General features: G+C 37.3%; 1 protein-coding gene across 9 annotated transcripts in view; it reads right to left on the minus strand.

Annotated features, from left to right (window-relative positions):
• The window catches only part of DMD (dystrophin), a 2,656,945-nt gene that overhangs the window by 1,537,273 nt on the left and 1,106,854 nt on the right, over positions 1-12,818 (minus strand). For all 9 annotated transcript variants that reach the window (XM_027533579.1, XM_027533577.1, XM_027533571.1 and 6 more), the window contains one exon: positions 7,175-7,354. In XM_027533579.1, the coding sequence (XP_027389380.1) occupies positions 7,175-7,354 (180 nt within the window). The remainder of the gene's footprint in view (positions 1-7,174; positions 7,355-12,818) is intronic.

The raw sequence follows: 12,818 nt of genomic DNA on the forward strand, positions 1-12,818 counted from the left end.
TCTGACTCTTAGCGACCCCATGGACTACAGCCCACCAGGCTCCTCCATCCATAGGACTCTCCAGGCAAGAGTACTGGAGTGGGGTGCCATTTAGTTTTACATATTTTGTCCCTCACTTCAAATTCTCTTTCATACAAATTGCTAGAAAGAAGAGATATCTGTTGGCTTCATGATACATATTAAACACAGAACTTAAGCAACTGTGTGAATTAACTACATTTTGCAAAAATTCAACAAGCAATGGGATTTACTTTTTCTGATCCACCTGACCTTCTTCTATACACCATCTGACATAAAGCAATGGGACACCTTCTTTAACTAGGGATGCAGATTATTAAGCATACAGAAAAAAAAAAAAACCTTGTATATTTCTTGATGTGTTATTTATTGTCAGCAGACAATGGATTTATCATATAGAGGCTGAGTATTTTATCTTCATGGTATTTTAATTACATATTCATGATGAGTGAAATGTAACTATTTAGAATTCAGCCTTCTTTGAATAGGAAGAAAATTTTATTTTTATTATCATCTTCCAGCTGACTCCTGAGATTTATATAGTAGAGATACTTGGAATCTCTTTGCTAATTACTCCAGAGTTTTATATAAAATTTCAAGCAAAGAGAAATGCATCATAAACATTTAAAACTGGAAGGGCATTACAGAGATCTTCGTAGGCCAATTTTTTCATTTTATAAGTAAGAAATGAGCAGTTCCAACAGTTAATTCAGCTCTAGTCTCTTAAACTTGCAGTGCCTACAACATTTTATGTTGTAGTAGATAAATGAATTTACAACATAAAACCAGTTGCACCGAAATACACAAGGCCCATTGTCAAACCTCTACTTTAGCTGAAGGAAGCAAAAGAATACAGCTATTTCCCAAAGTTATTTGAGTTGTAACTTGGAAATTTTCTAATCAAACCTTTAACATAAGCAATTAACCAAAAGATGCTCTAAAATTCAAGATGGTTAGACCATGAATTAAGTATGATAAAAAACCTAAAAGAAGTGAGGAAATTTTACTTTAATTCTAGGTTTTATAAAGCCATTAAAATTGTTTTTTAATTGGTAGCAGACTGATTAGACTTGGAGAGCTTTCAGGAACCACTGAAAAGGGTTGTCAATTGAAAGGCCTTAGAGTATTTTTAATTAAAATCATTGGCAAAAGGATGAGAGGCAAACCAATTGTAACTACATTTTATGTATCAAGAGGTCTACAAAATAATGCTTTGAGAACAGGTATAGTCAGAATGTGCATGTAAAATATTTTATAGAGCGTAAAACCAGGGATCTCTAAAAAATGAGCATTAACTCAGAAAAGAAAGGCAAATACAGAAATTTTCATCTTAATGCTTTTGCATCTATTTGCATTTCTGGTATTATAAAAAATACTAGCTTATTATCTTCAACCATGTTTTACATTACTCACATGTCTGGCAGGAGTTTGAAAACTCTCTACAGGACATAAATAATGTAGAACAGACATATTCATACATAATAATCATTTTCTCTATTTGGGCATGCGTGAGGACAGAAACGGACTTACACAGCATAATATGAATGCTCATGTTCAAGAGGAGAAGAATTCTGAGTACATTAATTTTATTTTTAAGATTTTTGTGCTTATAGTTCAGAACATCGCAAAAATGCTCATTAGAAATATAGCAAAATATTGATGAAATAGGAATAACATCTATGAACTTACATGAGTCATAGAATGTTGTCTACTTCTGGCAAAGAAGATAATTTTCTCTATTAAAAAAAATCACAAGACTACAGACTTTGGGACTTATCTAGATAGATACATTCTTACATCTAAATACCTGCTGCCAAGTCTAACATTAATTACCATAATAAATTATAAAGCAAATGAATAATATCCTCTTTCCATAGTATACTATGATTTCAGTTCAATAGGGGAAAATAATATTTCAAATCATTGAAATTATATTTAAGTTTAAAATATTAACTATAATGAATTTCTGACTGTCTTATTCCCTAGTAACATTCAAAATATAAATATGTTCATCAGGGGCACGATATTTAGAAAAAAAAAAAAAGCAGCTGAGTAAATGTCAACAAGCAAGCACATTTACAAAAGATACAGAGGACGCATAAGGTCATTTAAGTATTCAAATAAGTCAATCCAGGGTATATTTCATTTGTTCTCTTTTCTCATTTTAAGGAACCACATGGCAAGGGTTATTATTCTTTTTAACTTTTGGAAATGAAAAGTATTTCTATTTTCTTAGGCCACCTTCTTATCAACTTCAGCATCTTTAACTTGTATTCAGGTGTTATTCAAGCCAAAGCTGATTCTGAAATGCAAGAGAGCAGCCCTCATAGTTGGTTTTATTTTTTTTTTCATGTTTTGATCTCTTGCCACGCTACTGTTTCATAAGGTCAAAATCCCTCAAAGCCTTGACCTGAATAGCAGTCAAAATTTCAGGCACACGATGCTCTTTATATGAGCATAAACAGATGCCTTGTCTTCTCAGTCACAATGCCTATATCCTACTGGATTTTAACTATTACCAGAACTGTGCTCATTCTTTACACCAATCATTTAAAAGATTTTTTAAAAGACTGAGCATACTGTGTCATTAATGGGACTATTTTCCCCCGATAAACATGCTGGAATGTATGCATACAAGTGAGCTCTGTTCTTTAAAGTCAAAACCATACTCTCAACGTTCTTGGAATTCTTATGCCATTTTGATCAAATTCAATCTGATGAGTAAGAAAAATTGATTTTTGTTTTTAGTTATGAGATACTATTTCTTGTCTTACTCTATCTTGTTTTAATTCCTATTTCCCTGGGTAGCTTCCGTTTTATCTTGTTAAGAGTCCCATGCCCCTAGCAATGATTTGGATTGTGTCTATGATGGTGCATTTTGGGGAAAAACTGAAGAGTGAAAACTGAGACATGAGCTTAAGAAAGGCTCACGTTTAGTGACTGAGGAAGCAAATTGCTAATATAATGTTGTTTATTTGCTTCTGGTCTGGTATAGGAGTGTAAAACTGTTTAATATAATGTTGTTTATTTGCTTCTGGTCTGGTATAGGAGTGTAAAACTGTTTTAAACATTTTTTTAAAATGTTAAAAAAAAATCATAGTAGACTTGGGATTTTCATGGTAGTACAGTGGTTAGGACTTCGCCTTCCAATGCAGGGGTGAGGGTTTGCTCCCTGGTTGGAGTGCTAAGATCCCACATGCCTCATGGACAAAAAAGTAGAACATGGACAACAGAAGCAATACTGTAACATTCAGTACAGACTTCCAAAATGGTCTACATAAAAACATCTTTAAAAAAAAATCACAGTGAATTATAACAAGCCATCCAGATTCACTAAACAGTATGCCTTGCATATCAAGAGAATTTTTATTTTTTCCCTCAAAATGCTTTCATGTCTATGGCTTCATTTTATTCTCATCAAATCCCAGGGAGCAAGTGGAGCAGATTTATATTATATGTTGGAAGTCAATATATAGAGAATTAAACAAATCAAAGCTAGTACTATTTTATCATAGATTTTGAAAAATTCAAAAATAGATTAAGTAAGTTGCCCAAGGCCAAAGTCTCATAACTTTTTAAGCCATTAAAAAATAAGGCTTCTAAGGTTTTTTTTTTTTTAATTAACCGATTTAAATAATCAAACCAGTAAGATTTTGATGAGATACACAAGTATCATTCTAAGGAATGAGTATATTTAAATATTACACTGCCAGAAAGGTCTCTCTTCTTCCCATTTCAGGCAGTACTGAGGAACACCAGAATGTAGGGACTGGTACATATGTCATTGTCTTACCAATTCAATGTTTTCAAAAAAATATGTTTGGCAGACTTTATCAAAGGCTGCATGTAGATTATAAGCCTAATGAATGAGATTTTCTGAGCACGGAATCTAGGGCCACGCATTTGAATCAGTTTCCCAGGTAACTATCAGGCAGACTCAAGTTTGCAAAACCACTGCCAATAGTGCAAATGAACCAGAGTGCAACCTTTTGTTAACAGTTACACTTCCATGAATATATCCCTTTAAAGAGACACATTTCAAAATATCTTTCTTTTTCAAATAATGCCAGTCTTTCTTAATATGGCAACTGATCATTTTACAGCACCAATAACCTATGGAGCTGATGGGCATATATTGGAATGATATCACTGATGGTTTAACAAGTTAATACTCTCTAATGTATGACATATTTGTTACATAAATGTCAATGGTCAGGCAAAGTAGCCAAGGCCAGATTACATATAATAAGAAGAATCATGATCTGGTGGTAAAATCACTAGTATATCCACTGCTGCTGCTGCTAAGTCACTTCAGTCGTGTCCGACTCTGTGCGACCCCATAGACGGCAGCCCACCAGGCTCCCCTGTCCCTGGGATTTTCCAGGCAAGAACACTGGAGTGGGTTGCCATTTCCTTCTCCAATGCATGAAAGTGAAAAGTGAAAGTGAAGTCGCTCAGTCGTGTCTGACTCTTCACAACCCCATGGACTGCAGCCTACCAGGCTCCTCCGTCCATGGGATTTCCAGGCAAGAGTACTGGAGTGGGGTGCGATTGCCTTCTCCAGTATATCCACTAACAGCCCCAAATACAGTCAATTAAATTTTTATTATTGCCCAATGACTTTATGAGAAATGACTGCAATTGATATTTCTTCAAGTTTAAATTTTAAATATGAATTTGATTTTAAAAGATGGAACTGTGATTTAAAATTATGTATGTTGGCTGATCATTTAAATTATATATTTTGGAAGCAATGTTTCAAATTTCATTTTTTCATCTTTCAACAAACATTTCCTAAATACCGCTAATCTGATGCCAAGTCTCAAAAAACGAAATTCCCTGCACTGTCTCACAAGAGTAGATATAAGCCTAAAGCTATTGAATATGGTTTCAACAAGGGTATGTGCACAGTGCATTGAGCTATGAACTGGGCCCAATTAGTAAAAGTTAGCCTCTATAACACAAAACAAAATGGCAGATTGTACTGAACATAATGTTAATTTCTGAATGACTGCCCATGATTCCACCATCTAACCATATCTGATAATAAGAGTTTCAAGTTTAAAAAATACTCCATTAAAAAAACATATTACCAAAACTGTCACAATTCTTAACAAAAAACCACATGACACTACAAGTATAACATAGACGTTTTCCTAATATACAGCCTATATGTGTTAGTATAACTAAGTTGCATGATTTTTAGGAGTCAACAGTCTATGGTAGAAAATCCACTGATTATAACCTCACTTGCACTAATTGAAAGATATCTTTGGTGAAATCAAAGATCGTGGACCCCAGTCCTGCTCTTGTCATTGACTTTCTTTGGACAGTTCACTTTTCCTCCCTAAAATTAATTTTCTCATGTGTAAAATGCAGAGGTCAATTAATGGTCTTCATTATTTCAGGGATCTATGATTTGGAGTTAGACTGTGATGACACAGTTTCCTAGCATTTTGTCTGACTGTCTAAGTCACTCATCCTCATTCCCACTGAATTGGAAAGGATTATCCTCTACGGCTGGAGAAGGGAATGGCAACTCACTCCAGTATTCTTGCCTGGGAAATCCCATGGACAGAAGAGCCTGGTGGGCTACAGAAGAGCTGGACACAACAAAGTGACTGAACAATCACCACCCTATAAAGCAATAACTAGTTCAGCCCACCAGCACTCACTCCTCCACCTCTCCCACATTCTCCAGTGTCAAAGGCGACCAACAGAACAATGTTTTATATTTTAATTAAATACTTAGCAAGGACTAATCCAGTGACATCCTCTGTAGGGTTACAGTATCACTCTCTCATTGCAGATATCAAAAATCTCAAGTATAATTTATTGTAGGTTAATGAAGGGATCCAACCAGTCCATTCTAAAGGAGATCAGCCCTGGGTGTTCTTTGGAAGGAATGATGCTAAAGCTGAAACTCCAATACTCTGGCCACCTCACGCAAAGAGTTGACTCATTGGAAAAGACTCTGATGCTGGGACGGACTGGGGGCAGGAGGAGAAGGGGACGACAGAGGATGAGATGGCTGGATGTCATCACCAACTTGATGGATGTGAGTTTGAGTGAACTCTGGGAGTTGGTGATGGACAGGGAGGCCTGGCGTGCTGCAATTCATGGAGTCGCAAAGAGTCGGACACGACTAAGCGACTGAACTGAACTGAATGATTATGACTAATGATCTTTGATTTCACCAAAGATATCTTTCAATTAGTGCAAGCGAGGTTATAATCAGTGGATTTTCTGCCATAGACTGTTGACTCCTAAAATCATGCAACTTAGTTATACTAACACATACAGGCTGTATATTAGGAAAAAATCTAGGTTATACTTGTAGGGTCATGTGGTTTTTTGTTAAGAATTATAAAAGTTTTGGTAAAATATTTTTTAACGGAGTATAAAAAAAAAAGCCTCTAGATGAAAGTGAAAGAGGAGAGTGAAAAAGTTGGCTGAAAGCTCAACATTCAGAAAACTAAGATCATGGCATCTGGTTCCATCACACATGGGAAATAGATGGGGAAACAGTGGAAACAGTGTCAGACTTTATTTTTTAGGGCTCCAAAGTCACTGCAGATGGTGATTGAAGCCATGAAATTAAAATATGCTTACTCCTTGGGAGGAAAGTTATGACCAACCTAGATAGCATATTCAAAACCAGAGATATTACTTTACCAACAAAGGTCTGTCTAGTCAAGGCTATGGTTTTTCCAGTGGTCATGTATGGATGTGAGAGTTGGACTGTGAAGAAAGCCAAGTGCTGAAGAATTGATGCTTTTGAACTGTGGTGTTGGAAAAGACTCTTCAGAGTCTCTTGGACTGCAAGGAGGTCCAATCATTCCATCCTAAAGGAGATCAGTCCTGGGTGCTCATTTGAAGGACTGATGCTAAAGCTGAAACTCCAATACTTTGGCCACCTCATGCGAAGAGTTGACTCATTGGAAAAGACCATGATGCTGGGAGGGATTGGGGGCAGGAAGAGAAGGGGATTACAGATGAGATGGCTGGATGGCATCACTGACTCAATGGACATGAGTTTGAGTGAACTCCGGGAGTTGGTGATGGACAGGGAGGCCAGGCATGCTGTGATTCATGGGGTCGCAAAGAGTCAGACATCACTGAGTGACTGAACTGAACTCAACTGATTATCACTAACCTGTGTTGAACTCTTTTCAAGTTTTTGGACTAAATTATCCCAGCGCTGGGCAAAGTTGTCCAACCATGCTTCCATCTTTTGGGCAACCAATGTATTTTTCAGTGTTGAAAGGAGATCTTGGTTGAGTGAGCAGAGTTTGTCCATGGTTTGCTTTTTCTTTTCTAGATCAGTTTTTAAAACCTGTTAAAATAAGGAAGAACACAGACTAAGCCTTGGTTACATTTTACAAAATGCTGTAGTTCAATCTGCTTTTGCATGCATTTTCACATTTGTATAGACACGAAAAGATTATAACTCTGCCTGCAAAAGAGAAAGAGTTCATAAAAATATAAGTAGAAAATTATAATCCAAATAATGTTCCCAAGAAGCTTAGAGAGAAATGAAAGTCAGATGCAGAATAAACACTTTTATTTATTTTAGAATAAATAAGGAGTCAGAGGCATTTATGAGCTACCTGAACATTCTTGAAGAACAGTCAGGGGAAAAACGTAGTGTTGGTTCAAAAGGAAAAACAGAGATCAACATATGGAAATTACTTTTTAATATTTGGAGGTGTTCTTAAGTGAAAGGTAGGGCTCTTGGATGTTAGTGAATTTCCTCTTAATTTCTGATAAATTCAAATGAAATACCACATGCCAGGAGTACTGAGAAGAACATGGTGAATTGAGAAGATGAGCATAGCTAAGGGGCCTTTCCAATCTGAAATGCTGCGATTCTTTGAAAAAATTTGCAATATTTTTTTTATTTCTATGATTTGTACATACTTTTCATTATTCAGATACAAAAACCTTGCTATGCAGTTTACTGATTTTACATTTTTTTACATCTGTTATTCAATTAACATTCAGCTACTTGAGTAATTATCTTCTAAAGCTAATTTTAAAGCCCATTAAGTAATAGAATAAAGTAATTGAGTATGGCACAAATCCTTTGGAATCACTATGCTTGTTTTCTAAATGCTTATGTGTTTCATGAAGTATTTTTATATCATTCATATTTCCAAAGTTCCTAGGAGCTATGGAAGTTTACACATGCTCTTTGGTTGATAAAAAATGAATAAAAAAAGTGGCTTGTGTGAAATTAGTAGATCAGGACAGTTTATTCTTTCATTTTATTCATTAAGGTCACCCTAGGCTTTGGACTGGAATGGAATGCAAAAGTAGGAAGTCAAGAAACACCTGGGGTAACAGGCAAATTTGGCCTTGGAATATGGAATGAAGCAGGGCAAAGACTAATAGAGTTTTGCCAAGAAAATGCACTGGTCATAACAAACACCCTCTTCCAACAACACAAGAGAAGATTCTATACATGGACATCACCAGATGGTCAACACCGAAATCAGATTGATTATATTCTTTGCAGCCAAAGATGGAGAAGCTCTATACAGTCAGCAAAAACAAGACCAGGAGCTGACTGTGGCTCAGACCATGAACTCCTTATTGCCAAATTCAGACTCAAATTGAAGAAAGTAGGGAAAACCACTAGCCCATTCAGGTATGACCTAAATCAAATCCCTTATGATTATACAGTGGAAGTGAGAAATAGATTTAAGGGCCTAGATCTGATAGATAGAGTGCCTGATGAACTATGGAATGAGGTTCGTGACACTGTACAAGAGACAGGGATCAAGACCATCCCCATGGAAAAGAAATGCAAAAAAGCAAAATGGCTGTCTGGGGAGGCCTTACAAATAGCTGTGAAAAGAAGAGAAGCAAAAAGCAAAGGAGAAAAGGAAAGATATAAACATCTGAATGCAGAGTTCCAAAGAATAGCAAGAAGAGATAAGAAAGCCTTCTTCAGCGATCAATGCAAAGAAATAGAGGAAAACAACAGAATGGGAAAGACTAGGGATCTCTTCAAGAAAATCAGAGATACCAAAGGAACATTTCATGCAAAGATGGGCTCGATAAAGGACAGAAATGGTATGGACCTAACAGAAGCAGAAGATATTAAGAAGAGATGGCAAGAATACAAAGAAGAACTATACAAAAAAGATCTTCACGACCCAGATAATCACAATGATGTGATCACTGACCTAGAGCCAGACATCCTGGAATGTGAAGTCAAGTGGGCCTTAGAAAGCATCACTACGAGCAAAGCTAGTGGAGGTGATGGAATTCCAGTTGAACTATTCCAAATCCTGAAAGATGATGCTGTGAAAGTGCTACACTCAATATGCCAGCAAATTTGGAAAACTCAGCAGTGGCCAGAGGACTGGAAAAGGTCAGTTTTCATTCCAATCCCCAAGAAAGGCAATGCCAAAGAATGCTCAAACTACTGCACAATTGCACTCATCTCACACGCTAGGAAAGTAATGCTCAAAATTCTCCAAGCCAGGCTTCAGCAATATGTGAACCGTGAACTTCCTGATGTTCAAGCTGGTTTTAGAAAAGGCAGAAGAACCAGAGATCAAATTGCCAACATCCGCTGGATCATGGAAAAAGCAAGAGAGTTCCAGAAAAACATCTATTTCTGCTTTATTGACTATGCCAAAGCCTTTGACTGTGTGGATCACAATAAACTGTGGAAAGTTCTGAAAGAGATGGGAATACCAGACCACCTGATCTGCCTCTTGAGAAATTTGTATGCAGGTCAGGAAACATCAGTTAGAACTGGACATGGAACAACAGACTGGTTCTAAATAGGAAAAGGAGTACGTCAAGGCTGTATATTGTCACCCTGCTTATTTAACTTATATGCAGAGTACATCATGAGAAACGCTGGACTGGAAGAAACACAAGCTGGAATCAAGATTGCTGGGAGAAATATCAATAACCTCAGATATGCAGATGACACCACCCTTATGGCAGAAAGTGAAGAGGAACTCAAAAGCCTCTTGATGAAGGTGAAAGTGGAGAGTGAAAAAGTTGGCTTAAAACTCAACATTCAGAAAACGAAGATCATGGCATCCAGTCCCATCACTTCATGGGAAATAGATGGGGAAACAGTGGAAACAGTGTCAGACTTTATTTTTCTGGGCTCCAAAATCACTTCAAATGGTGACTGCAGCCATGAAATTAAAAGACACTCCTTGGATGGAAAGTTATGACCAACCTAGATAGCATATTGAAAAGCAGAGACATTACTTTGCCAATAAAGGTTCATCTAGTCAAGGCTATGGTTTTTCCTGTGGTCATGTACGGATGTGAGAGTTGGACTGTGAAGAAGGCTGAGCGCTGAAGAATTGATGCTTTTGAACTGTGGTGTTGGAGAAGACTCTTGAGAGTCCCTTGGACTGCAAGGAGATCCAACCAGTCCATTCTGAAGGAGATCAGCCCTGGGATTTCTTTGGAAGGAATGATGCTAAAGATGAAACTCCAGTACTTTGGCCACCTTATGCGAAGAGTTGACTCACTGGAAAAGACTCTGATGCTGGGAGGGATTGGGGGCAGGAGGAGAAGGGGACGACAGAGGATGAGATGGCTGGATGGCATCACTGACTCGATGGACGTGAGTCTCAGTGAACTCCGGGAGTTGGTGATGGACAGGGAGGCCTGGCGTGCTGCGATTCGTGGGGTCACAAAGAGTCGGATACGACTGAGCAACTGATCTGATCTGAGGCTTTGGGAAATCCATTTCCATCTCCCCAATGCTAGACCCTAATTTAATTTGTAAAAACAGTCTAAGAAGAAAGAAAGGAGAGAATTATTTTATGGACGTTTTACCATCCTCTCTCATTGGCATCAGCAAATGCAATGAACATAAACTAAGCTGTGAGACCTACCTTTCCAAAATAAATGCAAATTTATTTAAGAACAACTAACATTGCATATGGCAAATAAATGAGCATGAAACAGATGCAGCAATTGCTCATGAACTGAAGTATCATTGACAGAGAAATCAATATACGCCCACCCCCTGCAAAGGACACTTTATGTAGCTCATTTTGGCATGCCACCTGCATTGATAGCTCTGAACTGCAGACAGCTCTGGTGTCTCCTTCAATTAGTTCATCCTTTTCTCAGAATTTGCTTCACCTGGTGTTCTTTATATTGCAGTCATTTTTAGGGAATAAAAGCAAGTTTTGAAATGCATTTCTAGTTTATCCTCAATAATTGTCTTTTCACTATTTTTCCTAAGCCTGAAAGAATGCAATAGACCAAAATATACAATCTGAATTTGAAGAAGAGGAAACAATTTACATTGGAGATTTATGAGTAGTCTCCTGTTACCTAAAAGGTTTTCTTAGATGATCTATAAAAGTAGTTGGATACACAAAGAGATATAGTGGCAAATGACATGGAGCCTCCTGTGTTAACAATCAACCAAAGAAGAGGCACTTAGTGAACATTACAAAAATAAAGGGGAAATTTCCCATTAAAGAATATAATTAAGAATAATAACTCAAGGTAAAATAAAAACAGCATTATTATAAACTGTGCAATTATCAAATCAATAATATTTTTACCCAAATCTGTATGACAAAAACACTGTACTAGCCAAGGCTTCTATCTGGTAAATTCTAGATCTAGTTTGTCAAATGGTGATAGCAGGATAGTAGTTCTGCCTCAGTGTGTTTCCTCCGTTGGCTCTGAACCAATCTCTCTCCCAGTCTTTCTTCATCTTATCAAGTTCCTGAAGTACTCTCACACCATAACTAACAAGAAAAAAACAGGAAATCCATGGTGGTGCCAGATACAATGCATCATACTAATGAATTACCTTCTCCCATCTATCCTTAGACAGAAATTATTCTAAGCTTGGATTTTGTGTATATTAAATAACTAAAATTTAGTTGTTACTCAATTTTAGTGTATTAAAAGGATATATTTCTGCATCCTAATAATTGATTATAGATCTTTGAGTGCCAGAGAACTAGAGTTCTAGAAAATTCAGAAGGCAAAAAGAAGCTCTAGAAAATGTGTACAAGGCAGAGATCAGCTAGGCTTTTGAAAGAAGAAATATAATTTATTTTCATAGAAGCGAGGTACCTGGACAAACCTCCAAGGTAAACAGGAAAGAACAGCCAATAAATCAGATTGGACAGCAGTAGAAACAGGCAGGCAACAGATAAGCTGCTCAAGAAGACAAGATAAACATGCTCTATATGGTCAAGGTTAGATGATTTGAAGTGAAAAGAGAATGTATGCTTGCAAAAAGCCCACAAAGTCATCACCTTATTCTCATCAGACGGACACTTCAGAGATCAAGGCCAAGATAATTTCTCATAAACTGGCAAAACTGAATCCTGTACCTATTTTATGAGTAGTTATCTATATGTAAGAAGTTTTCTGGTGGCTCAGTGGTAAAGAATCTGCCTGCCAATGCAGGAGACATGGGTTCAATCACTGGATCGGGAAGATCCCCTGGAAAAGGAAATGGCAACCCACTCCCGTATTCTTGTCTGGAGAATTCCATGGCCAGAAGAGCCTGGTGGGCTACAGTCCATGGAGTCGCAAAGAGTCAGACACGACTGAAGCGACTAAACAACAACAAGACAGAGTAATCCAATTCTTTCTAATCACCTGTTGTTGCACTTAGGTAGATTGATCCACTGTGGGGGTTTCTCATCTTAAGGAAGCATAAGAATCACCAGGAAGGCTTGTGAACTGGAAGACTTCTCGGCCCCATGCCTCCAGAGTTTATGAATCAGTGTTCTTGCCTGGAGAATCCCAGGGACGGGGAGCCTGGTGGGCTGCCGTCT

This window comes from Bos indicus x Bos taurus, chromosome X (assembly GCF_003369695.1).
Source record: "Bos indicus x Bos taurus breed Angus x Brahman F1 hybrid chromosome X, Bos_hybrid_MaternalHap_v2.0, whole genome shotgun sequence".
Lineage (NCBI taxonomy): Eukaryota > Metazoa > Chordata > Mammalia > Artiodactyla > Bovidae > Bos > Bos indicus x Bos taurus.